Raw genomic sequence first — 27,953 nt, 5'->3', positions numbered from 1 at the left:
TGCTTTCCCTTATATTTATTCAGTATACTTTTTTTTAATCTTGAGGAAACACAGATTGTACACATTTGTCTTAATTCCTATGCTTGTTTTCTTTTTCTTTTAAAATGGAATAGAAGATCTGTAAGTAGGCCACAAACACAGGGAACCACAGACACACAAAATGACTTCAGCCGTAAAGCCATGCTGCTTCCAGACTTGGCCCTGTGCCTATTTCATAAGACCAGACAAACATAATACAGGAAGAGGTAGCTTTGGTGAAGGAAGGATATTTTTATCAAGTAAATAGAAAGCAGAGAAAATTAGAAGGAACGCCTATCTTTCCAAGGAAAAGCATGTAGAGAAGAAAACCTCAAGCACATCACTCCCCTGCTACTAAAATAACTATATGAACATTCACATGAAAGAGCAGTAAAGCATTTCTGGGAAGAACTTTTAAAATAAAGAATAGAATAAAACACACTCTTAAGACCCCTCACAAGATTTGCACAGGCTTGCCTTGGAGAACTGTGTGCTTCTCTTCGTTATTGTGCGATGTACTGTGCACTGTCCAATGCATCCCCACAAACATTGCACACCATCTCACATGCAGGACCTCCATAGCAAAAGTGGTCCTGGCAAGGAGAAATAATTTTTAACTGGGAAAGCCAAATTACAACTCAAGGGCTAGCTTCCCCACAAAGGTGACACAAGCTGAAAAGAAGATATCTGTCCCCCAAAACTGAGCAGCTACAAGTACTGGATCATCTATAAAAAATAAAACATTTGAATGAGCCCTCAGTGAGACTTACTATTGCACAGAGAAGATGCACACTGATGTAGACATATATGTTGGTTCAAGGAGCTGCAGATAATAGGGGTCTCGCCGCCACTGCCGCAATTCCAAAATTTGCTATAACGCAGCCTGTGTGTGCAACTTTTTGAACCATCCTTTACTTCAGAATATGTCTGCAGAAAGATCAGCACCATAAAAAGCTGATTCCATTCCAAAGCTACTCAGCCACTCTGGAAGGAAAGAGTGCCATAAATAGTTGAGGGGGCAGTCAAAGGTGCGACATATTACTTATTGCATTCAGATCACAATGCAGAGTGGGAAAGGAGTGTTAATAAACTTTGCATAGAATTCATCAATGATTATATAAAATCCAAGATAATGTAGATTCAAATCATGTAGTAATGTAGATAAAGCATAATTCTGAGTAGAATCCTACATGAGCCAAGCCAGTGGTTCTCAGTGGTATGAGGCTGGCCCTTACGTAATGGGGTGGCACATGATGAAGCTCCAAGGAGGGACAGGATTGTGTGCATGTGGAGCTTTCTTCTCCCCACTAGCCTAGGTTTGGCATGGACACATCCCACCGAGAGAGAACATGTCAAAATCCAATTCCTGCATGCTACCGGTTTACCCTAACCTGATTTGGAAGAATGGCTTTTGTGGTAAGGACATTCCCTCGCACATCATTTTAAAAAGGGCTTCAAGCATTCTTTTTCCTCCTCCTCCCAGTTTTGGTTTGATGCCTCCATCCAAAGATCCTTGAACGCACTTGTCTATATGCAAGAATCATCAGTGCTGCTGGAGGGTTTGGGAATGCTGGTGATAGAAGGTGGAGTATGTTTTGTAGAGTTAAGAAGACTGGAAACCACTGGGTTAAGTCAAAATATATGTGGTCCTTTCTCTCTTTTTAGAGTTTCATTGCTGGAAGTTGTCTCTCACTTCCCGTGTTTCTGCTGCAAGAGATAGCTAAACTTGTACACCTTGCCTTTAGCTGAATTTCACCAAGAGAGTTGAATGCTCAGTGAGTGAATTCCAGCAAATCCTCACTTTGAAAAAAACCCCAAAACCCAGTCAATGAGTATATTATATGCTTATGAGGCATCTGTAGATGTTCTGTGGATAAAGTGTTTTTCAGAAGACAAACCAACCCATTCCTTCTGTTGTTCTGCAAGCTTTTCTGCCAAACATTTTGTTAAAATGGGGTCCACTTTTGAATCAAATTTATTGGCAAACCAGTGCCCATAGCTGATAAGCCATCTCAGTTCTGCAGCTCCATAGATGCAGACACTGCGAAGATGCATGCCAGTACAGGGAGGATAGAGACGGTCCTCCAGGTAGTTCCATTTCACTAAACGAGTTTTACTCTGAAGATCCGTGATATCCTGAGCTTCCCTTGAAATGTGTCCAGGGGCTCCAGGGACACGAACAAGGGTTGCCCAGAAATGTTCATCAGGTGAATAGGTGTCCTTTGACCATTCAAAAAAATCCCAAGCAAGGGAGCTTTCAAGGACATATTGTACAAAAGCACGACACAAGACAAAATAGGCACTGCCCACAAAAACTTCAATATTATGGGGTGGTGGATCCTTAGAGATATTTGTTTTCACAGGCATCTTCGTGTATTCATAAGGCATTTTCTGAAGTTTGTAGTGATAGATAAACCGTTCTCGTTTACTGCTGCTTGGCTTGACTGTCTCCAACATGTTTGCTCCATTTAATTTCTTAAGTTCAGATACCAGCTCAAAGTTTGATCTCAGAGGAAAGTCTTGGCCACACAAATTAATTACATACTTCCATGGAACAGAAGACTTAAACAAATCAGACAAACAATTCAAATCTGCCTGGAGCCTGGAGATATAGGCATAATCCACTACTTCCAGTTTGGATGCAATGAAAATATTGGAGAAACATTTGGCTAGATTTTCCAATGCATGCTTGAAAGTGCTAGATGACTTTTGGTCATAGTGGATACAGTAAACATTTTGACTACTGTATATTGTATAGATAAGCCTCTCAACCATTATGGCATCTTTGTGAACAACCAAAGAGTAAGCTAATGGGAAATTTTCCTCTTCCAGGGAAATGGGCTTTAGAGAATATCCTCTCATTGTACGGTATGCTTGACAGTCACTAGTCATTGCTACAACATCTTCATCATCTAAATCAATAATCTCTTTTCTCTTTATCTCTAAAGTCTTTCCAATCTCCACTGGCTCCTGATCATATATAGAGGAACAATTAATATCATACAGAGCATCTTTTCTGAACTGGGAGTACTTGTTTCTCACAAATGATGAGGTGCTTAAGAAGGGCTCTACAAAGTAAATATCTCTGTGAAGGAATAACAGTTGCTTGAGAAGTTTCAGCAGCAAGAGCAGCCACACTGTTAAAAACACAGTCAAGAGACTTCGTCCTGTTAGATAATTGCAGGAGAGTTGATATATCTTCATTCTGTGAAAAGAAAATGATACAGCTAGGACAAGGTGTCGAGCCATCTATAAAGGCAATTCTATATTCCTTACATATGACACAAATTTGACAAGTCCACTGCTGCTTCAGTTACAGCAGAAAAATGGGGAGTCTCAACACGGCATTTTTTCTAGCAAACATGAACAAACTACAATACCGTAACTTTATGCAAAACTTTTCTTGAATCAAAAGCAGAAAAATTCCTTCTTTAGCTGGAAGTAAATGGGATGAAGTATCAACTGACATCTTTACTCACAATAAAGCCCACGTGTCAGGTGCACAGGCTGAATTCAAAGCCAGGCTCTCCAAGGGGTTAGGGGCAGACACCCTCTTCCCCAGGGCACTTCCTCAATCTAGAGTTCCTCCCAGTGGTGGCAAGAGCAGTGCTGCAAGGCAACACAGCGGCTGCTGCAACAGAGGTTGCTCCATCAGGGCAAGCAATAAGGAAGGCCAGATTGCGAGCGATGCCCAGCAACCCAACGTCACACTTAAAATTTCACTGGGTTGGGTACACATGTACATAGCTAATACACAAGATTGTGCTGACACATTGTATTCCAGGAATAATGTTTCAACAGAAGTAAAACAAGCCAGTTCTTCAAGGAAATGACTAAATGAATAGTCATTAATTTTTCTTCCTGTATGCTCTCTATGAGGTTATTTAGGATACACGAAGACCTGTGTTGTTTGTCTGGTCTGACTGGACTTCAATTTTGGTTTAGGACTACTTTGCTTATTATTAAAATAAAATGGGGATTTCTTTTCTTTTCTGTGCAAAAAGATACTTTACCTAAGGAGTTGTTGAAGGAGATCATAGCATAAGATGCTTTGTGGGAACAGGAAATGGAAAGACAGGTGAGTACAAACACACACAAAAGTAAGCAAATACTTTTTCATAAAGTGTTTAAGTGATGTTCTTAAAACCCACAGTTGGGCATTGGTTTTGCTACTGCAGAGAAAGAAATATGCAACAACTCTGTCCCAAATAAATTGCATTTAGTGAAAAACTTGTAATAAAACATTGATTACTGTATGTAACATAGGGAAGAACCCATGCCTTGGTGCATTTTGCTGCTGTGTTTGGATAAAGCTGTTTTGTATAACTCAGGAATTCCAGGAAATTCCAGATGTGCCTGCTTTTTTTTAGGCCAGTGATGGGAACATCTTGACTTTTGAGAGATTGCTTCATGCTCACAAAACAGCTGCCATATGGAGGGGTTTGGTCATTTAAGAAATGGCAAGGAATGACTGCCGTGGTGGATATGGACAATCACCAGACTCCCATTTCCTAGATGGCAAGTTAAGTAAGGCTAAACGAAAAGGAATTTACTGAAGAAAAAAATCAGTCTTTCAAATCCACAGTTTTCTGCACAAACTCATAAGGCTCTGAGACAAGTAACTTGGACAAGAATGCCACCTAATACCCATAAGCATTCTGCAAAATAAAGATGGTGCTGCAAGCTAGTGCTTCACTTTGTACTTTGTCAGCTTTCCAGCTTTTAATGTTTTTTAAAAAATGAGATAAAATAAAGAACAGGGAGCAGGCACCAATAAAGGTATGTCCTGAGGCCCATGGGCTCCAATGCAGAACACCAGGTATTGTCCATAAGGCAGTAGCTGATGCTTCCCAAGCATCAGGGGATTCATTCCTTGCATGGTGGGATTTAGTGCTTTAGTGCTGGAAATGCTCATTTCCAGAATGGAGCAGGTCAACAGAGCTTGTATAATGGAAGCATGACCACTCATTTCAGGACTGCTCTATGAAGCACTATGGGCCACAATTTTTTTAAAAAAACAGGGGTAGCTGGGGGCGGGGGGGGATTCCTTTTCGAATCAAGGCACATCTTTCAATGTATTATTTATTTATTTATTTGATTTTTAAAACTGCACCCAATAGTCCCATGCAGGACTCTCCTTTTTAACCCCACCTCCCCCCAGATACACAGGAACGGTAGAATTTTGAAAAGAAAGTACAAGGGGGAAGCCTAAATCTCTCCCTCCAAATTGCCACGTTCCCAAACAGAATCATGGCCTTGCACACCAGTATAGCCCTCAATCACTGCGGCACAAGTGCTGGTCCCACATGTGCAACAGATTTCATAGAAGCTCAGCAGATCCATTGCTCAAGGTCTCCCAACCTTCCCTCTCCAAAAGGAGCTCCTCCTGCATCCAGCATCGGGGCATGCAGTCAGCAGCCAGAGAACTACCAGGCGGCTGGGCCAGCTCCTCTTGGATTTGTTAAAAAAGACAGTTCAGAAGCATGCTGTCAGCAGCGGATACACATACATGGAAATTGGCAGCTCGATGCCTTGTTCAGCAGATACCACACAGAGGAAGCATCGTGCAGTCTTTATTATGCAAAACTTGCTACAAGTTGGGAACTTTGACCCTAAACAGACGGAGGAATACATAAACAGTGAAACAAGGTAATTTCTGATTAGCTCTGGCCTAAGTGTTGGATTCGGCCATCTCTATGCATGTAGCTAAATCATGCAGAGCAACCTACTCTAGCAGGCTGGTTCATTCTTCTGCAGACATCAGAAGGCCGGAGATACTAAACCCAGAACCATCTTAAGACATATCCTTGCAATACCCTAAGCCATTGGGATATGGCATCATGGTCTCTAAAATGGCATCAGTGTTTTATGGGTTACAAAGGCATAATGCATCTCCAGGCATATAATCTCAAATCTGCTACCCAAAGAATATGCCCTGAACTGCTCTTGATCCTATTGTTATGTCTGATCAACCACCCTCCTCCCCATGATCTAGAATATATTATGCTTTCAGGGAAGAGTTTTGACAGCAAAAATTGATGGCCATTCAGGAAATCAGCTTTAGATTTTTCACCAATCAAATGTTACATGAATAGAACTGTCACTTCAACTTGTGTACAGCTTTTTTGTAGGTGCAGAAGGCAATACCCAGTTTTTGTCAGGTAAATTATTTGAAAGCAGCTTTTCCACCTCAAAACATTAAGGCAGCTATCTGGAAGCAACACAGTTAAAAGCTGCCTTCTTTGTGCCTGTTTTCATGGGGAAGCATCAAGAGTGACATGGAGGTCATGCCATGAAATGTGAAACTCTAATAGGGCTGCACTCTCAGAAGTGGTCTATGCATTCCTGAGGACTAGAATACACAGGCAGAAATTGGCTGGTGGTAAATTCTGAGCTGAAGGCACAATCCAATGCAAGTTTAGAAAGATAAGAAAAAGCCTTACAACTAGCCGGATGGGAGTTGTAAGATGTTTTTCCTGACTAAACATGCATCAAATTGCACTACAAGCTGTCATAAACTGCCTTAGTTGGTGGGAGGGGGTTACCAGAAGCTACATGTACACAGGGATGTATGCACCCCCATATAAAATAAAAAAATTAACAAGTGTCCTTTCAGCCTAAAGCAACTTACAATTAAAATTTAGAACTATTCTAAAACTTTCAAAAGTTTGAGTGTGGTTCAATATAATTTACATCTGATAAACTGCTGTCCAGCAAACCAGGAGTGACGGCACAGGTTTCTCGTCCTTCTGTTCTGCCTTAAAATGTATTTTGAGCCAGCTTTCCCTACTCCCTGTCCTCTGGAGAAGTCACCACAGTGCTCTCAAAAGAGGAAGCACTGTGGAGCTTTCCATTTCTGCTGAAAGGGTGGCCAGGGAAATCCAAGCAGGAACCCCGCTCTAAGGTCCCTGTCTATAGCCCAGGAGGTCAGGGAATCTGCCATAGCCTATGGGTCCAGAGGCCACCTGTGAGTCATAGGACAGCTTTCTTTAAAACTAATTTTAAAACATCACCACCGGCAAAATTAAGAGAGAGACAATTTTTAAAATACTCGTAGAATGGATGTATTCACACATAACAAGCCATACTGCAAAATGCACAGGCATGGCTTGTCCTTGTATTTGAATTTGTGTTTGAATGTCGTTGTTTGTTTTTCGGTGCCAGGCTAAGACCTTTTTATTTAAACAATATTTTAATAATGTTTAATATTAACTATAGGTTTTAATTTGCAGCCAGAATGAATCGGGTTTTTAATTTGTATAATCTGTATTTTTTATTATGTTTGTTTATTTCTGTAAGCCGTCCCGAGGCATTAAGCGATGGGATGGCATACAAAAACTCTAAATAAATAATAAATAAATAAATTCAGCATCCATGGTGAAGCCTGGCATGTTTGGTTTCTATGAAACCACACGGAAAATCAAAGGATCACTGTAAGGTTTCCACTTTCACCACTGCCTCCTGTTATGTGTGGCCCAAGTTATAGTGCCTCTGTGTGGTTTCTGTAAAAAAAATGACTTCCCCTTGATAGAATTTAGAAACTTGATTAGAGATTTCCTCCTTAATTCTGTATAACCCGCTTTTCTATGAATTCCCCATCTTCACTTGCCAATCAAGTTTTTTGCCAGTGGCTTCTTCTCTGTTCAGCTCCTCTTCTCCTGCACTGGAATTTCCTCCACCTTCCTCTTTTTGGTTCAGATTCATGCGCACAGGGAATTGTCTGACCTCCTGGTGTGATGAAGTAATTATGATGGTGTCATGAGTTTAACTGGGTGACTCCATCTGTAGTTTATTATCCAGGGATCTCAGATTTAGGCACAACATCTAAATGCCCTTTGTTTTTGAACAACATCAGGGCACAAATCCTGAAATTCTTATGCTTGGTCCTTTTCATATTGCAGTTGCATCTGGATCCTGTCAAGCATCTGGATGCTTCATGAATGAAGCATTCAGTTATATCCCTCAGGAATGTTTCCATTACAGATTTAACTTGGAGAGTTCTGTGCTACATCCCTTCATTTTATATTTGATTTGAAGGAAAGTTCTGCTAGCCACATTGTCAAGAGTCAAATTCTTATCTTGGTTTTCCTCAGATTCCTGGATTCTGTGAAATGTATCTGCTATGATTTTCCAGGGCTTCCATTTTTCCCTGCAATTCCATATTAGATTGTATTATCTTTGTTACTGTTTTTCTCTTTGTTAGACCTGCCCATAGCTGCACTTACTGTTTTTGCAATCTCTTTCAGGTGCTTAGAGACTTTATTTATTTGTATTTCCAAGGACTGGAGAGTAGCAGACCAGTCTTGCCTCAGGCTTCTTATGTTGGCCACTGAGCCCTTCCCACCTTTGCCTTTTTTCCAGGGACAACATGATGGATCCCACTGTTGGGCCTTCTACCTCCTCAGCTCCTAGGCCTTTTATTTTTAGCTCTGCATTTCACAGAAAGTCTATTGTCCAGGGATTTCAGAAGGCAGCCTTTTCTTGCTTCTCAGATGCTCACTTTGTTTTGCTATTGTGCAGGAGCAAATTATTATTTGCATCCCAGGATTAGAGCATCAGGTTCAACTACCAATTGTGTCATCCCCACATGTAGTTTCCTCACTAACCAGCAGTAGTTCTGTCTTGTCTAGACTGAGCTTCTGTTTTTTAAATCCACATCCAGTCCATTACTACATCTATGCAATTGCTCAAGAACTGGTATCGGTTGCCAAAGAGAGCCGGATATCATCAGCACAGTAAGACGCAACCCTCCAAATGCTGAGTTACCTTGCCCAATGGCTTCCTGTAGATGGTAAACAGCATAGAGAAATGATATGTGCAGAGGAATGAATCCGGGATCTGCCTTCTCTGGGAGAGTTTCACCTGCAGAAGGTCCTCTGTCCAGTTTTGGAGAGCCCACCCATACTTCTGCCCACCCCATACAGCAGGATCTCTGGCTCTTTTGCAGCGTTTTCAGGGAGCTGGAAAGGCAGATTTGGAAAGAAGGCAGTAGCAAAGGTCACTTAATTCTGATTCAACCCAGACACAGAGGGATTTTTTTTCTGGGGGGTGGGGGGGGGGAGCAATTTGCAAGATAACTATAGCTTAGAGCTAGAATCATCTATACATTACCTTATAGCTCAGTATAGTAGTTATACCTCATAGCTTACTTAGCAGCCCCTGAATAAAACCAACATTCGTTCTCTGATTTGTACCACACTTTCTGTACCTAGTGGATGTTAGCTGCAGCTTTCCTCTCTCCTGTTACCCTTCTTTTCTTTTCCCTGATGCATCACAGGTTCCTTTTGCACTTGCTTACTGGTGAGTGCAGAGAGGGACAGCTGTGATTTTTTTCTATTTCCAAACCTTCTTCATCATGTTTTTAAAAAGTTAGCCCTGTGAATGGATGGCAGAATCAGAATTATTATAGTAACCAGTGAGTCACACTGACAGCTGCTATCGTGATGCCTCACATTAAAAAAAGAAAAACAAACACCTATTGCAAATTTGCTTTGCTTGGTCACAGTTCTGTCTCTACTGTCAACAATGGCCCCAGACTCCAATCACAATAAAGTCTGCTTCATGCATTGCAGGTTTTCTACATGGACATCTCTTTGACTTAGGAAATAATATGAACTCTCTACCAAGAGAAAGTTTTTCATTTTTTTCATTTCATCCGTCCATTTGTTTTTAATGGAACGATTGGGTCTGTTTGCTGAGTCACAGAGAAGGAAATAAGCCCCAGTGGTTTATTTCCCCCACTGTGAGGGCTGGTGGGTTTTGGATAATTACCCTCAGCAGAGTAGTTTTTCATGTTGTATAAACCTGGTGAGGATATTTATTTATTTAAAGCTTTTCTATCCTGTCCTATTACAAAAAGTTTCAGGACGGACAGAGATCTTGCTCATATGGTTAACAAGTTATCACAGAACCCTACAACAGCCCATGGGCTGTCGCTGGGTTCACATGACACAGCAAAGCTGACCACAAATCCCATCATATGATCATGGCTTATTACCACCTGAAAATAACTGACCACAGGGCTTTAACCGCCCATTCAAATCAAACCACCAAAAATACTTTGTACATTTTTTCCTAGAAAATTCATTTCTGTCTCTCCCACCCCAACTATTAAGCGTTTCCAATTAAGTTCAGAGGAAAGAACAATTTCTTAGAAGGGGTGGCGGATGATGATTGTCCCTAACAATCAAACAGTGCCAAGACCTGTGAGCCTTAGTTCCGCCCTACCATGGTTACCCTGTACTGTTGCGTTATTCTAAACTATCAGGAGGGGCTGTTACTTCCTGTCTTTAGCTACATTGATTCAAAGAAACTGTGTTCACATGACACAAGAAGCCATGCCTTTCCATTGATGCTGAAATGGCACTTTAAAGGCACCCTAATCCAATTGCCATCTTTCCTTTTATCAGTGATTTGAAAGCACACAAATGGGCTCACATTTTTAATGATTTGTTCCTTCCCTTCAAGAATGTGCATTTTCACCTGTATACTATCTGCAGTTTCACCTTGTCAGTTTCCCAGTATATTACCTACTCCTTTGACGGAGAACTCCCAAAGCTACAATATACAAGCACATTGGCATGGCAATACCATGCACAGCGGACAGAATAGTCTGTGCACACGTGTGAAGGACCAGGGGAAAAACAATTCCACCAGAAATTATGAAGCCATGAGGGCAATTCAGGAAAAAAACCCTGAGCAACATGCTTGATTTGAAAAGGAAAGGGAACAACTCCCATGCGCCTAGCCTTGAAGAGATATTTGTCAGCTCCCTCGGCTCTTTCAATGCATCCTTGTGTCCTGCTTAGTAGGAGCTGCATGGGATGGGGGGACTGCAGTGGGTGCAATCACTGCTGTGGTTGGTGCTCAACCCAATTGCTCAGTCCTGTTCAGCTGCTGAATGGCAGATGGAGAAGCATCAAGAACAGGGAAGGGAACAAAGATGTGCTAGTTTTAGATGGAAAAGTAAGAGGCTGACATTGACAAGTGGGAGTTACTGCCTCCTTCTCTCCAACAGGGACTGAGCTCATTCCTCTTACAAAAGAGACTTCTTGGGATGTGGGAATAGATTTTTACTTGGACGAGGAGACGGGGCTGGAATCTGCAGCTGGCACGCCAAGGCCAGGGGACCCAATGACAAGCCAGACTGTTACCTGAGAGTATCTCAGCTTCATGGGAAGACGATGTGGTCCTGCTAATGAGGAAGAGGGCAGAATAGCTGAGAAGTGTCAGGCACTCCAAGCAATTGGCCCTGAGCACCTTAAAGGCACGTGTGGGGAACTGGAGTTTGGAAAGGATGAGTTATTCAGTCTGAAATCAGTGTTTCAGCAAGACATCACACATTCTTACTAGCTGGTATTCTGCTACATTGGCTTCTTTTATTGCTTTCTGCAATACCCCTCACTTGTACTTTTAAGCCAGTCTGATTGTCTTGTGTTAACTAAAGTTTCCAATTAGTATGGACATGCTTGGAAGGAAGCTAAATGTATCTTATGGATTTGGGAGTTTGCTGTTAAAAGAGTAAGCAATATATTAGGAAAATTACAAGGAGGAACTGCACAAAATGGACAGGCAAATCTGTATACTTGCAAAGATCCAAGAAAAAAATAATTTAGAATTATAAACATAGCTGCATACTTCCAAAGCAACAGAAAAAGGTGGTGAATGAAATAGGTACTTTAAAAAGGGATAACAAATGGGGAAATTTCCTGCCACAGGGATGAGAATATGAGAGGTTGTCCATACAAAGGACACAGGGAGCAGAAGGAAGGACTGAGGGGGAAAGAAGTCACGCCAAGCCACACACATGCCTCTCTGGTGGGAGCAATGTGGACTATTCAGATAGATAATTCACCACAGCTTATTCTCAGAGTGGCTTAGCCTGATGTGTGAATGTGTCCAGGAATTATCTACGTTACTCTGGTCTGTTGCTCAAATGATCTGCATCATTTTGCACCTCTGGGCTAGTTTATGGGTAAGCTTTTCTGTAAGAGCAAAGCAAGGCTATATCATGATCTTCCATGCCTCATGTTAATGGGCATTATGCTGGTCAAATGTTCATAACCATCCTATGGTACAACACCGTTAAGCTTGCCCAGAGGTAGAACAAGGTTTTGCTTTTGATGGCTACTAAGAGATTCTGAATTAAGAATTTGCATTAAGATTTGTTCCCACTTCAGTATAATCATCATTTTATTTTAAGAACAATATTTCCCTATTTTAACTATTCAAATTTGCTTGAATCAATTTGTAATTATTGTTTTGACATATATTTCAATAAAATGTTCTGTTCATATCATGTGTCTACCTGACTGCTTGGTTAAACAACTGATAAAAGGGTAGTACATACTCTGGATCAACGGACACTAGGAAACAGAAACACAACACAGATACTGATCTAGTAGAACTAGTCCAAATTAATAGTTCTGAGAATCTTCAGGGATTTAAGAGTAGCCTTACAGTGTGATAACTAACCCAGTTTAACTAACCCATTGCAATAACAGAGTAAGAAGAAGTGGAAAGAACTCTCCAAAGGAATTCTACTTTTATTAAAGTTATCTACAGGAAAGTAAAGTATCTGTTTCCCTGGGATACATTGTGTTATTTACATGCATAGCTTTTCTAAGTTTAAAAGATGCGGATAGCAGATGTTCAAGATACTTTTCTGAACTGCCTAGAGTGCTCTTAAATCATGACTGATGGTCACTGATCTGACCAAGCAGAAGGCAGCTCCTATGTTCAACTCCTTTCACTTGTGTAGAAGTCGTTTTGATGGCTTATGCTATGAGTCATCTTTTGTCTGAAAAGAAACGTCCCATTTATCAAAAAAGTAAGGACATTTCAATCTGGAATGGATAAATTATTAAGATTCAATAGCTGAAGGGGAAAAAGGGAATTGTATATTTTGTCTGTCCCAAACACTCTTTGCTGTGCAGCTAGCTAGCTTTTTTTTACCCTGAACTTAAGAACACAGGAAGGGCTGGACTGGAGAAGGGCAAATTACTATCTAGTCCAGCACTCTGTTTACACTGTTTTCAAGAAACGTTCACTGGAAACCCACAGGGAGAAGATGTGTACAGAAGCACTCTCCAATCCATGTTCAGCAGCAACTGCTATATAGAAGAATACTGCCTCTGATAACTGAAGGTAACAGGTAACCATCAGGATTAGCAACCATTAAATTATCCTCCACCTATATGTCCAATTGTCAGCCAGCCAAACTGGTGCCCATCACTACATCCTGTGGAAAAAAATTCCATAGTTTAAGTACTGTGTGAAAAAGTACTTCCTTTCATCAGTCAGCTTCATGGGATGACCTCAGACTCTAAAATTACAAGAAAGGGAGAAAAATGTCTCCTTTTCTACTTTCTGCACACCAATTATGTATATCTGTCATGTTTTCCTTTACTTGCCTTTTTGTAAGGAAACAGTTCAAAATGTTGTGAAGTTTCCGCATAGAAAAAGTGCTCTAGCTACTCCACCATTTTAGCTGCCATTTTCTATGCTTTTTTCCAACTCTACAATAGGTGCAGCAACCAGAACTATACACAACATAGCAAGTGTGGTTGTGCCACAGTTTGGTATAAGGTGAATTTAATCTCACCAGTCTTTTTTTTTTTTTTAGTCATATTCCTGACTCTGCCTAGTTTTTTTCCCCTCAGTTTGGAGAGATCCTTTTGAAGCTCTTCACAACCCCTTTTTGTTTTAAGCACCCTAAATGATTTGGCGCTATCTGTAAACTCACCCATTTCACTGTTCACTTCCAGATAATTTATGAACTTGAAAGCATTGGTCCTAATACAGATTTTCATTGAATTCCACTATTTCTATCCCTCCATTTGGAGAATTTACCATCTATTTTTCTTTATTATTTTATTCTCAGTCTTCTCTTTAACTAGGCCCTCGTCTTTTATTCCATGAGTGCTAAGTCTGCTTAGGAGTCTTTGGTGATGAACTCTGTCAAAATCCTTTTGGAAATCCAAATAATTAACGTCTCCTAGAAGACCCCTGTCTCCATGTTTACCGACACTGCTGAAGAATTCTAAAAGGTCACTGAGGCAGGAATTTCTTTTGGAGTAGACATGTTTCTTCTTTTTCAGCACGACTTGTCCTTCTATGTACTTCCTAATATTATTGCTAGTAATATTTGCAACTATTCCAATTGTAATATCTCAGGTATGAAATATAAAGCAGATTTCAATAATTTTTGAGCCACCCCAATTTTAGACCTACCCTTGGGGTTTCTCTTTATTTTTCTTTATTCTTTCTCATATAATGGATTGTAGATACTTCACAGCCTGCAAAAAGGCCTACAATATTGAAGTATGTCATGATATTGCATTACTGTCAATATTTGATAGAAAACAATGGAGTTGGAATATTAAAGAATTAGTAACAAACTTAACAGCTGCAAGATTAATTATAGCAAAAAATTGGAAAGTAAAACATGATTGTCAGTTGAGTGATTGGTATAGAGACGTTAGGAATATAGCTATTAATAATAAAGTAACTTGTGATATTAAAGTAAAAAGGGTATATTAAAGAGAATAATTTTGATGATTTGGGGGTTCATTTATTGTGTGTTAAATAGGGGGAAAGGATGTGAACCTTCACAGGAGTCACTGCAATTTTGGAAGGGGGCCAGAGCTTTTTGAAAGAACTTTTAATGTATCCAATGGACCCAGTGGTGATATACACCATGTTTTTATGTTTTATTTTAATCATATGTTTAATATTGTATATTTTTATTTTATTGTATGTTTTTCTCTTAATTGTATTCTAATAAACATTTATTTTTTAAAAAAGTTCTAAGAAAAATATGCAGGTTAAGATGTCCTTAGAATATTTAATATACATATAGACATCACACTGAATTTTGATTTCTCCCCTGAACTCTACTTTGACAAACAAAAAGTCACGGCTCAGGCCTACATTTTGGAATTACCTTGTACAGAGCAAACTGAATGCTTCTAGAATTACATGAAGCAGCATACAGACTGTGATTCATGCAGCAAGATCAAAGAGACAGTTTTTTAAAGCAGCTGAAGTAAGGAGGACTTCAAAAAATGCACACCTGTTACTTAAAAAGCTACTGGGAATTATCATCTCATTTAAAGTGTCTTGCACCTGTTCATTATATCAGTCTGCATGACATAAAACCATCTTTCATAAAAGCTGCCCTGGTTTTTACCATCTGGGAGGAGACCCTGCTTACTATATGACAACCTACTGATGGTCCTTTGGCCATGCTGTGGAGGAGAGCCTTCTCCATTCTGGTGCTCACCAGGAGAAACCATCAGAAGAAAGATTAGGCAGATCCATCTAAGGAGCATTTCATTGGTAATTGAAGACCTACTTCTTTTCCTTGACATTTTCCTGAATGCCACCTACTCTCTGGTTGTTTTACTGAAATAGGTTATTGTTTTATCACTGCTTTCTTATTTCATTGGCAGATTTTATTGATGTTATTTTTGTGAGCCATTCTGGAATCTTTAAAAAAAAAAATGCAGTATTTTTCCTAAATATTATATAGTCTTAAATAAAAATATATAACAAAAACTACAAGAAAAAGGATCAATACTATTCCACCAAACAGTGTGGTATAGTGGTTGGAGTGCTGGGCTGGGGCTCAGGAGATCCAGGATCTAGTACCCATTTAGCCATGAGGTTCACTTGGTAACTTTGGGCCAGTCTATTACACTCAGCCTAACCTACCTCACATGATTGTTGTGAGGATAAAAGGGAGAGGACGACTGCCTTGGGTTCCATAATAAAGATTCCCAAGCCATGCCCCATATGACATGATTTGCAGGGATGCTGGCTACATTTTACCCTGCTTCCAAGTTGCAGCAAGAACCTACAAAAAACCCATTTGTAGGTTGTTAGTAGCATGGCCAGACCTGGACACATTGGGTTGCTCTTGTGTTAAACAACTCAAAGTTAACCTAAAAATAAACCATCCATTAACTCTGGGTTGTTTGCCGCAAAATAGCCCACAACGTCCAGGTTTGGGTGTCATACTAACAACTCTGAATGGGGTTTTCTGATTTGCAGCAACAACCAAAACGTAGCTCGTGTGCTTCCCCCAATTTGCCACCAAAATTTGCTTCGCATAATTTGCCACAGTAACCCACAACTTGCTGCCAGTGCCACCATGATGTGTGAAAGAGGCCTGTGTCACTTTAGAGATTAACAAACTTCTCATGGCTTCAGTTTGCACAGACACAGCCAGCTATACAAGAAGTGTTATCCTCTCATTGATACTTCGAACACGCTTCAAGGTGGGGAGTGGGCATTGTTAACATATGTTTATGTTTGCCTTGGCTTTCCTGTTACTCCCTTAGTGAGATCCAAAGCTTTTAAAATGTGCTCCCTCATATCCCTTGAATGTTTCCCAATCAAATCAACTTTCTGTATGTTTGCCATGACTAAAAAATCAACTTCCTGTTGTTGTTTTCTTCTTTCTTTCTCTGTTTTGGTTGCAAGAGTGAGTAATATTAAGTCTTCAGCTCTCCCAGCTTTCTTTCTATTACCATGTGAGCCTCAAAAGGATACAGAAATCAGATACCCCACCCCACCCCACCCTTATTACTATACTGTTCACTATATTTAAGCATGTAAAAATGCTGTGTTCTTGAATATGCCTTCCTGGATAACTGGTGTAAGTATAAAGATTGTAAAATCTCTGTCAACCAGAGGCTGCATTTGAAATCTCACTTACTTGGGAATATGTCCTGTTGAACTCAGTGAGACTTCTGCCATGTAAAAATGTTAGGATCATGCTGTAAATAGCCAGGTTTGTAGCACTGGAGTACTCTGTGCTTTTATTTGCTTTGTGTGACTGTACATAAGACCCTGTTGAAGTTTTCAGCAATTATACATCCTCCTATTATCCAGTTTTCTACTTGCTGAAATAGGTTTCTAAAAATGCTGCTTTCCCATTTTCATGTATTTTTAGTGCCTTTTATAAACAAATAAAGGCCAGGGCGACTTCTTTTATATTTTATATTTTTTATTTATTTTATATTGTTAATTTTAATTTTATATTGTTATTTTTGTATTTTATTGTATTTTACTGTGTTGTAAGCCACCCCGAGGCTTCGGCAAGGGGCAGCATAGAAATGTTCTAATAAATAAAAATAAAATAAAATAAATACAGGCATACCTTGGAGATATTGTGGGTTCAGTTCCAGACAACCCACAATAAAGTGAATATTGGAATATTACAATTTTTTGTTTCCCAGTGCATACAAAAGTTATATTTACACTATACTGTAGAGTATTGTGTATGCAAAAGCATTATGTCTAAAAACAATATCTTCCTCACTAAATGATCACTGAATTTAATCATTTCTAGCTTTTGATTGAAAGTAAGAGACTTGCAACTCTTCCTTACACTCGAACACTTAGAGGCCATGTACAGTTGTTAACTGAACTAATTTCAATAATGTTGTGTCTCAGGGAATGGGGGAGGGGAGGGGGAGGAGGGAAGAGAGAGATGAGGGAACATCTGGTTGGTGGAGCACATAACATTTATCGATTAAGTTCACTGTCTTATATAAGCATGCTTTGTGGCATCCCAAAACAATTACAATAGTAACATCAAAGATCACAGATCATCATAATATAATAATAATGGAAATGTTTGAAATATTATGCAAATTACCAAAATGTGACACAGAGATACAAAGTGAGCAAATGCTGTTGGAAAAATAGCGCCAAAAGACTTGCTTCATGCAGGAATGCCACAAACATTCAATTTGTAATACAAAATGCAGTATCTGTAAAGCACAATAAAACAAGGTATGCCTGCATCCATCCTTTGGGTCTTTCAACATGTGTGTAACTTTCACTGAAATCTCAGCTTGGCAGCCTATAATTGCTCCCTTTATTTTGGTATTTCAAGAAAAATGGTGAAATACACTACTTAAGGCTGCTTTTAGAAACATTTTTGCTCTCTATCCAGATAAAAATTACATCTGGTTTGTCCTGGGCATAGTTTTCTTCTATTGTCATCACTTGCACAGATTGCTTTGCTGCTACATTCAAGCTCACAGTTCAAAATTAACACTGCATAAATTAAAAATAAATCTACTAATTAAATGTAGTGCCTAAACACATTAGGAAAAAGAAAACATAGGGTTTGAAATGAAAAATGCAATTTAAAAAGTCTGTCTGCAGTCCTGGTGTGTTTGAAACATTGTAGTTAAAATGTTGTTGTTGCTGCTTTAATCTGAGGCCCTTCTGCAGAGCTAAGTGGCTACAAGAGAGCAGGGCTTTTCAGTGGATCTACCTAGTGCCTATGTTATAATCTCTGGCACCAAATGAAAACCTTTATTCTTCCAGACAGTAAAAAAATGTTTTTAGTTATTTTAGCATTTACTCTGCTGCTGGTTATAATCTAGTTTTATATGCTGAGATTATCCTATACTTTGCTGGTTTTATCTTAATTTTTATTCTTGTTTTTAATATTTTGTTTTGATTTTTATGTTTTTAATGTGTTGCATACTGCCCAAAGAACTTTGGTTCTTGGGTGGTTTAAAAATATAGTATTTATTTTAATTCCACCATTCCTGATGCCAGTGATTACTTTCAATCTTTCCTGTAGAATAAAAAATATCACATCCACTATTGTTGGTTTTATTTGTCTAGGATTCCTATTTCTTAAGACAAAATATGAGTCAAAGCTCTCATTTCCACCACTCAAATTTAATTAAGCCTCTGTTATCACAGATCAATTTGCAAGGGTCAGTTAACAACAGAAAATGTTGGATTGGCCACTCTCACAATTAGTCTGTCAGTTCCCATTATCAGTGATTAGTTATTTCATTTCCTCCAATCCACATCGAGGCCTGGGATTCTCTGGTGCCATCATCTGCTTGCCTACTCACGAGGTGGCAAGGGATGGTTGCTTTTCCCTCTTCCCAGGCTGTGGAGCTGCTACAAATCACCCCACACCCGCATGAGGGCTGGGCAGTGGTGCAAGGGCCTGAGCAGGGCCACCTTAATTCTTCCTTGCCCACTTTGCTTCTACCCAGCCATGGCTCAAGTGCAGAACTTTAATGCCAAAGAAACTCGAGTAATATCCAGGCCCTTCTGGGAGGGACACATTAGCAGAGCAACGCATACTGAAGGAACAATGCATGTGAGATGACATTGCTCCTAGCTGCCAGCCAATGGAAGTCTTCTGCTCCTGAAAAGATCCAGGTCAGAGGAGGCTTCTTGGACAGATGTCAGGCATCTCAGCTGTGGCTCTGTGGTAAAGCACCTGCAAAACCTCCCAGGTTGGATTCCCAGCAGCTCCAGTTTTTCCAGTAAGGATGGAAAGACTCCTGCCTGAAACCCTGGAGGAGCAGTGCAGTCTGTATCAACAGCACTGGGTTAGATTCTGGTCTGACTCAGTTTAAGGCAGCTTCCTATGTTCTAGTGGTAGGACTGCAGGTTAGATGCAGCAATTGTTGTCAGGGTAAAGAGGGGGAGATACTCTCAACCACCAGACGTCTCCCCCATCTAGCGCATCTGATGCTCTTCAAATGAGCTGTTTTTCTCATTTGATCTCCTTTGCACATGCAAATCACCTTGTTCCAGATCTGTAATTACAATGCTGAAGTGGGGAGCGGTGTTCTGCCAGACTGGTAGTACCACTATTTCACCCCTTCTCAGTGCTCAACATTTATAAGCATATATTGCACCTTGCTTCATCAGCCATATAGCACCACAAAAGCAGCAAGTCATTTGTAACTATGTTAGAATTGTCCTAATTTTTCATTGTACCTGTGTGTGAGCTGCTTGTCCATGCGTCCATATGTATTTTGGGTAGCACGTCCATAAAAACTACTATCCACAGCTGCTGATCCAAATGATTTACAAAGGCAATTCCCATAGGGATACAGTTTGCAGAGCCCATATAGAGCACAGGGGTTCAGCATGGCTTGCATGATTTCTGTACTGCTCATGGAGGGTTCCACCTCCCTTCAGCTGAGCTGTCCAACAGAGGGCCCATGGGCACCAATACACCTGCAGAAACTTTCCTTGAAGCCCAGCAAGCTGCTCCCTCCTGGTGTCTAATTTTATTTCTTATTTTTAAATGTATTTCTTTAAAATGAAACTGGGAGGCTGGCATGCTGCAAAGCAATACACTATCCTGACTGGAGTTGAAACAAGTGGTTTTATGTTTTGGAGCTCCATCCACACCTTGGCCAAATACTCTGGTTACCTTTCTTTTAGGCACACCAGTTTGCCTTCTGGGAAATGGGCGTTTTCTCACTGGCCATTCCTACCCTGTCAGTCTTTTTATGAACATGCAAGACCCCTTCCTTCATAACAGCCATTTCATAAGAATGTCTACAACCCTCTAAACATTCCAGATGTAGCCATCAACCCAAGACCCAAGTTAGGGATCCATGTCTTATATTTAGGGCAGAATGATGGTGAGATTATAGATATTGTTTTGGCAAATTCACATTCCCAAACCAAAAAATGGTTTGCTGAAGAAATACAAAGGTGGAATAAAATAGCAATTTGCATGGTAACATCAGCAAGTAAAAGAAGGTAAAGCTTCTTAATCTGTTAAGTAAAGATACTTAACAATATACTTCTGCACCTACCAATTCTCTCCTTCAGAACTCCCACCACCATGGTCAGAGAAACAAGAGATTTTTAAAATTGCTAAGCAAGTATCTGCACTGGATAATCAGCAGGGGGCAGGAGAATTATTAAACATCAATCTCATGTCTGCCCACACTTAGAGCCCTGAATTGTCCTGGCAATATGTAATTCTGCCACCATTATTCTCAAATGGAAAGCTCTTCTGTTTGTGACTCCCCCTCACTGCACACACATACTCACACTCTGCTATTCTAGAAAACATCTTCTGATAATAATGACTGCATTAATGTGATACCAGTAGAACCATCCCACACTTGCCTATTCAGAATAATGGGCTTGCATATAGGACTTATTTCCAGGAAAGAGTGCTTTGATTACTTCACCCTAGCTATTCTAGTGAACCCCTTGGTATACAGTTTTCAAGTTCACCTGAACAAAGCAATTGGAGTCACAGGTGACAAAAATGACATTTTCTTGCAAATTTAGGTTTGCTGATGCAAATCCAGTGTACAATTGTATTTAACACAGATTTTACCTTAAAAGGACTGGCAATAAAGCTGAGAGTGTTAGTGCTACAGGTGAAGACAGAGACATATCGGCAGAGAACAGAATAAAAATGTAATTAATACCTGCCCTTTCAACTTTGTTCAAAATTAAATGAGGAGGAGAACAAGTTTTCCTGGCTTGGTCCTCTGTTTGATGGGCAGAAATCAGCTAGTGAATATTTTTACAACACAGAGAAGCTTTATCAACTGCTAATACAGGCATATCAAACCATTCTTAAAAGCACAGATGCAGAAGCAACCACAGTCAAGTGGTACAGCACATACTTTGAATGTATATAGTTTCAGGTTAAACCCCTTAATAGGCCATTGGACTGATAAGAGACCTCTGCTCAAGTCTGGGGATTCCATTAGTATTGATAATACTTCATTAGATAGCCTAATAAAGTAGTGTCAAAACCATAGGGACCATCTGAGAGGACAAACTGAGGAAATCAAATGTTATTTGGAACCTAATGAGATATCAGTAAGATACTACTGGGGAATTTTTTTTTTTTTTTTTGTCTTCCAGTAAGTAGCTTATACATTCTACTACTGGTTTGAATTAATCACTAAAAGAGTACAGAATTAAGTGCACAGGACAAAAGATTTTAAAATCTTCTTATAGAAATTTTATGCATCCTTTCCAAGTGACAAGTTACAATTAAATGTTGCAGCTTTAAAAGCCAAGCAATGATTAATGGAATTAATTATTATTAATGCTAGTAATTAATCTGGGTGAAAACTAGATGAAAGCCACAGGTGTTCAGCGCATGGCATGTACCTTCATCTTCTATTGCAGATGACATTAGAAAGTTTAACCTTGAAATTTCATGTTGGGAAAATATATTAACATAAAACTATTTATACTGTACCTTTGATATGCAAAACACATTTAAAAGGTCAGCTTACCTATTGTTATAACTGTGCAAGAAAGTAAATGGCATTCCCATATTACAGATGGGAAACTGAATCCAAACCAGGCGAAGTTCTCATAATGAGTCCAGGGTTTCCAAATACATTTACCTAATAGCTATACCTATAATTAATAATTAACATGTCTTATAACTTGTAAGCATAAGAAAAGAGCACAGTCCAATTTCCTTTTACTAGAAAAAGCAAGAGACTGATGTTCCCAATGCTGAAATTCTATGTCATTGCATAAGCAAAGATAGTATCACACATTAAGATAAGCCAGAATTGATGACTTATCCTAAAGAGCAGCATGCCAGTACACGAAGCTCATTTATTTTCATTTTGTTATTGTCTTCATATGAATTGGAAAAACAAAACAGGTTTTGTGTGATAACTGAACCCAAACTGACTGTTGCTGCTTTGAGCAAGAATGTTTATGGCTTATGACTTTGGCTTGTTTGGAACCAACAAATGAAAAGCCAAGGTCTGACATCAAATGGATTTGTATCACCCATTTATACTTCTCCACACTGCATGTTAATGATAGCTTTAAAGGGGGGATTGGACAAATTCATGGAGAAATTCCATGACTTCTAGCCAGAGTGCTATGCCTGCGTTCGCCATGTGCATTTGGGCAGGCAGAACTCTTGGGCCTATCTGGCTTGAGGGATCCTGTGAGCAGCTGGTTTGTCACTGTGTGAATGTGGTGCTGAACTGGATGGAACACTGATCTGATCCGGCATTATGTTCTTATGAGCTGCAAAATGGAAACAAATACCACCAGAAAAGTCAGTAATTCTTTGGGGTGAGCACATTGCTGGCTTGTTTTAGCTGCTCACATGATGGGGTATTGATGTGGTTATTCACACTAAACCAGGAAAACCCAGCAGTTCTAGCTTATGATTATGCTGAGCGCAATACCATGTAATAATACCTGCCTGTAGCTTCTCTTTTGGTTAGACCCATGGGTTTGAGAATCACAAAATCTCAAAATCAGCTGGGCTTTGAACAGTTAGTTCATTAACATATTCTTTACTTAGGAGTGATTTTACTTTTTAAACCACCTCTTCCAAATACTTCTATTAAGAACTGCAACAAGTATAATTCCACAACTTATTTATATAGTGTTCACTTACAACTTGGAAGTTTCAAATCTAAACGTACTTTCCTGATATTCAGGTTCTTCTTGTCATTTCCTGTTTCTAACAATAAGCATTTCATTACCTACATCTTCAGGGGAAGTCCTTAAAAAGACTGCTATGAAGCAAAGCAAAGGAAATTAAGGAGAGTTTAAAGGCCTTCACATAGCACCCAGACGAACTATTGGTGATGGCTACCAATTTGAATAGCTTTAAAAGGGGACTGGGCAAACTGGAGGAGAAGGCTATCAATGGCTAATAGCCCTGATTCATTAATTAGTTATTTATACACCCCCCCACCCCCAGTAGCTCTCTGGGCAGTTGAATGGATTTGACTGCTATAAGTTACTTCCAATATCAGAGGTCAGATGACCGTGTCAGCTGTCAGGTGACAGTTGCAGGGGCATGGCACCTCTTATGTTCTAAACCCACCACACAATAGATGCTTCTTCCCGATGCTGAACCTACTACTTTATCCTTTTGCCCCCCTCTTCCAAACTGCATCCAGATGGGTAGTGAAGACAGTTCTTTACTCACAGCGTGCTACACAAAATGCCAAATCCTGAATGAAACTCAGCATTTGTGTTCCAGCAGTTTTCTGTGCCAGCTATTTCACCAAGGCAGTCATACCTTTGTTTACAGCACAAGGACTCTGACAGGTTAGTTTTGTCCTCCACACTTGTGAACTCTCCCCACTTCCGAAAGGACAACTGCCACCAGACAAAAAACTACTGTTTGGAACAGGAAGTCAAAAGTCCTTTTAATGAATACAAAGTGCCCCTTTCAATGATTGGGGTATTCTCCCCAAATAAAAACAATCTGCAGCCTAATCATATACATGTTTATATAAAATCAATCTCATGGAGTTAAATGGGTCCTTCTTCCAAGTAAGTGTGTGCATATGAGGATAGGATTATAGTCTTAAGCACAATAGTCCTTTTCATATGTAAAGTTCAATCCCTGCACCACTCCTTCCAAAAATTGCAGGTTTTCCCTGAATTCTTGCAAAGCCCCTCATTCATCAGACAGCCCCTGTGCAGGTCCAATTTATGGATTCTATGAACATGTACAGATAAGTGATGGAGGCTGTATGCATTCAATGAGCATGCCTAACAGAACATATGAAAAGAGCTGTAAGTCTAATGTTAAAATCCTGACCATATATTTTTACAGCTGCAACACTGAATTGCTAAATCAGTTAGACTAATCTCCTAAAAGCTTTTAACTAAATATAAAAGGTGCTCCCAAATTAATCAGGCAACAGATTAAAATATTTCTTTAAAGAGAAAAATGCATAAAATTGCAGATGGGAAACACCATATTAGTGGTATTTTTCATTCTCCTCCATTCAGGAGAAAGTCTTCTTCCAAGATTGTATAGCCAACTAAAAACATACTTCTTGCTTCAGACTTATCAGTTTTACCCATGTATGCAATTTTCAATAAACTCAGGGTGCAGTTCCAGAAAAAAGTCCTACAAGTCCAAACATTCCTTAGCCAGTCATGCTAGACCTGGTTACAGGATGTTTCTCTAAGCGCACACATCACTGAACCCTTGATCAACTATTGGCTGCAGTCCTAAACATGCTTACAAAAAGCAATCTTAGTTGTGTACAATAAGACTTGCTTCTAAAGAGACATTCATAAAAAATGTACAAGTTTAACTGACAGCTCCATTTATGGTATTTTAAATAGTAGCAATAACACTGGGCATTGCAAACAATCCTATGGATGTTTGTCCTACAGCTCCCATCATACCCAACCTGCATAGCCAATAGGGATGTCAAATAGCTATGATGTTTGCAAATTATGAGAGCTATAGTCCAACAGGGTTGAGGGACACTAAGTTAGGAAAGGCTAATTTAAAATGTTCAAAATAATTTTACATACATTATCTCCACAATCCATAAAACAACCTTGCAATGTAGAGCACCATATTTTTCAGAGGGGCTGAGAAACAACAGCTATCTAGCAGCTACCTGTTGAATTCAAGGCTAAGGTTTGCTTTGAACTAGAGAGTCATGATTCACAGCTATCCCCTTAACTGGTTACTAATTTGTCTCCTTCTGGGGTGGTTAACTATTCCTTCAAGAGATAGGCCCATAACTTCCAAAGATACACACCCCAGGGTTAGCCATGCTTAGACAGGAAAAAAAGTCCTACAAGTTTCAGCATTCTCAAACCCACATAGCTGGAATAGGAATTCTGAGAGCTACTAGACTTTTTTTCTGTCTAGGATTGTACCCTAACAATATTTTAGCAGCAACTAGAAAATTTGTGGTATAATCACATTCTGTTCACATTCTGTAGACTTCCCCTATGCTGGATTTTAGACTGCAAGCTCAGCAGGGCAAAATATTATCCTTCTGTGCTTGGTACAGCACCAAGCAGATTGGTGGTCATGTAATACTACTTGTTACACAGTCATTTTGATACCTTAGCAAAATTACTGTCCTGGAGCACACTGTCCAAGCTCTGTTCCTTTCTATGCAGTTGGGCAAGGCATCAGCTCAAATGTGCTCAGGCACAGCCAGAAAAAGGGCCATATGCCTCTGAATGTCACCCTCTTCTATGCAGATAAAGCCTCTGTGCACACAGCAACCAGCTGCACAAGGGGCACAGAGTGAACACATTACATTTTCAACTGGGCAACAAGGTGCAGCAGGACAGGGGACTGGGTATTCCACTGCATCTGGAGGGCAGCAGGTTGGGAGAGCCTAGAGGAGGAGAACCAGGTGAGCAGCGCCTTTGCTAGTCTGACAAGGGATAGCACCTCCACTTTCAACAAGGTGGAGGAACTTCTCCAGACAACCCGCCACGTCTCGCTCTCCCAGCACGAGCCTCATTTTGGGATGCCCACGCTATGCAGCCGTCCGAGAGAGAAAGAGGACAGATCAGGCAGCAGCCGGGCACTAGCGGCTGTCTCACAGCCCGCAAAACAACTCGGTGACCGGGAGCAAGGGCTGCTATCACGCGGTGAGGGGAGGGAGGGCGGAGGCATGTGAGGAGCCACCTCCCAGCAGGCCACTCCAAGCAAACTTCCTGAGCTGGCCAGCCCTCCGTTTCGAGTGTAGAAGGCGCTGGAGCGCAGTCTCAAATCCTTAAACGGTGCAGGGCGGCGGCGGGGGAAGAGGGCGGGTATCGCGACGTAGCCGAAGACAGACCGTTGCTACGCGGGCGAGGGAAGTCACTCTGCAAAGACTTTAGCCCCCTGAGAAATCGGCATAGCCCGACCTGGTGCCCCCCAGAGGAGCTCAGCAGCATTTCCCCCGTCGCCGTGGCTGCGCTACACACCGACTCGGAAGTTGTCCTCCTCCTCCACGTGTTTACATGTCCAGCTAAAAATAAACAGTTTGAAGGGGCTGGGGGGGAGCGGGGGGCGGTGTCCTGAACGCAGTTCAGGCTTGGGCTGGCCAGGCAGTCGCAGCCAGAGTCCTTGCATGAGCAAGAGCGAGGCTAAGGGGCTGCCAGCTCGCGACCAGAATCAGCAGCGGGGGGACCTGGCGCGCGCCTTCTCGCCTTTGCGAGCCCAACGCTGCTTCCTCCCTCGCTCGCCCCTCTAACCGCCCGGCTTTAGTTTCTCTCTCGCCCTTCGTTACCTCCGCTCGAACGGGGGAGGCAAGCAGGCAGGCAGGTAAAAAGGGGGGAAAAGTTTCTCCCTCTGGAAGAGCGAACGCCACTTACGCCAGCGCCGCGGGGCGAGGGGTCGCTGTCAGCGGCTGCCGCGGGCCGGGGAAGGGCAGATGTTTGCAGCTGGCCTGGTCACGCACGCGCTCACTTACTCAGCACGCCTAGTCGCTCGGCGGCGCGTTCTTTCTCTTTCCCGCTCTCCGCGCATTCATGTCCGCGGGCGAGAAAGCAGTCGCTTCGCCTGGGGAGAGGACCCCATGACGCGGTCGAGGAAGGAGGGCGGCCTCTGAAGGAAAGGGAGAGGAGTGCGGCGCTGGTTGCTGCCGCTGCCCGCGTTGCCCAGAAGCAGAAACCGAAGCAGCGGCAGCGTGACACGCCTAGGCTGTGAGCGAGCGGCCGCGCGTGTGCCCCCCGGAGCCCCCCAGGCACCCCATCCCGCGCTCCGGGGCCGGAGGGGTCCTTACCTGGGGAAGAGGAGCCGGAGGAGCGGGCTAGCTTCGTCCCGCGAGCGCCCAGGCGTGCCGGAGAAACTTTCTTCTCGACCTGAGAATCAGGTTTTGTTTTGGTACTTTCAGTTTCTCTAGTGGGAAAAGGGCGGGGAGGAAGGCCGAGCTGACCTGGCGCGTCGCTCGCCCCAAGTCCCGCCGGCTTCTCGGGGAAGAGATGCGCCGCCGTGGCGCTGCCTGCGCTGCCCGAGCGAGCCCCTTCGCCGAGCGCCACCCTCACCCCGCTCGCCAGCCCTGCTGCTGCTGCTGCTGCTGCTGCAGGACTAATCCTGGAGTGTGCCAAACCCCTCCAGTAATGCTTCTCCCAGGCGGTCTAGGTGACCTAAATATGCAAATGCTGAGGTTTGGAAACGATCGTTTCCCATCCCACCTCCATCATGTCTTTGATTTAGCCACAGTTATTCTGGAAACCAAACTTCTCTTTTCGGTTTTGTAAAATGTTCGTCTGGTTGGCATTTCAGTATATCCTGAATCAGTCTTCCCAACCCTGCCCACCAGAGGTGCTGGATTCCAACTGCCATTCTCCCCATCCAGCCCAGTGGCCTACAGTTCCCATCACCTGCCCACCAACATCCTGGCCCTACATCCAGGATGAGG

The 27,953-nt window shown here is 41.4% G+C and overlaps 1 protein-coding gene across 5 annotated transcripts; it reads right to left on the bottom strand.

Annotated features, from left to right (window-relative positions):
• Positions 1 to 27,416, bottom strand: GCNT4 (glucosaminyl (N-acetyl) transferase 4). Of its 5 annotated transcripts, none has more exons than XM_044446522.1 (3): positions 27,315 to 27,416; positions 27,003 to 27,136; positions 1 to 3,223 (listed from the first exon to the last, which is right to left on the bottom strand). In XM_044446522.1, exons 2-3 carry the CDS (start codon positions 27,056 to 27,058, stop codon positions 1,864 to 1,866), a joined length of 1,416 nt encoding a protein of 471 aa, XP_044302457.1. In that variant the 5' UTR covers positions 27,059 to 27,136; positions 27,315 to 27,416; the 3' UTR covers positions 1 to 1,863. The 5 variants fall into 5 exon arrangements, with proteins under 5 accessions (XP_044302457.1, XP_044302460.1, XP_044302459.1 ...); XM_044446525.1 differs by lacking the exon at positions 27,003 to 27,136 and adding an exon at positions 8,785 to 8,978 and having other exon boundaries at positions 27,315 to 27,415; XM_044446524.1 differs by lacking the exon at positions 27,003 to 27,136 and having other exon boundaries at positions 27,315 to 27,415.
• Positions 27,417 to 27,953: the final 537 nt, after the last annotated feature.

Source organism: Varanus komodoensis, unplaced genomic scaffold (assembly GCF_004798865.1).
Source record: "Varanus komodoensis strain SLA01 unplaced genomic scaffold, ASM479886v1 scaffold5, whole genome shotgun sequence".
NCBI classification, from domain to species: domain Eukaryota; kingdom Metazoa; phylum Chordata; class Lepidosauria; order Squamata; family Varanidae; genus Varanus; species Varanus komodoensis.
The sequence above is the reverse complement of the archived record's forward strand: the minus strand, read 5'-3'. Positions and strand labels throughout refer to the sequence as shown.

Excerpts from the sequence above, each read along its gene's own strand:
- GCNT4 (XM_044446522.1), bottom strand. The coding sequence starts at position 27,058 with ATGCGCGGAGAGCGGGAAAGAGAAAGAACGCGCCGCCGAGCGACTAGG. Across the intron at positions 3,224-27,002 it reads CGAGCGACTAGGCGTGCTGA|AATGAAGATATATCAACTCT; the intron begins GTAAGTGAGCGC and ends TTCTTTTCACAG.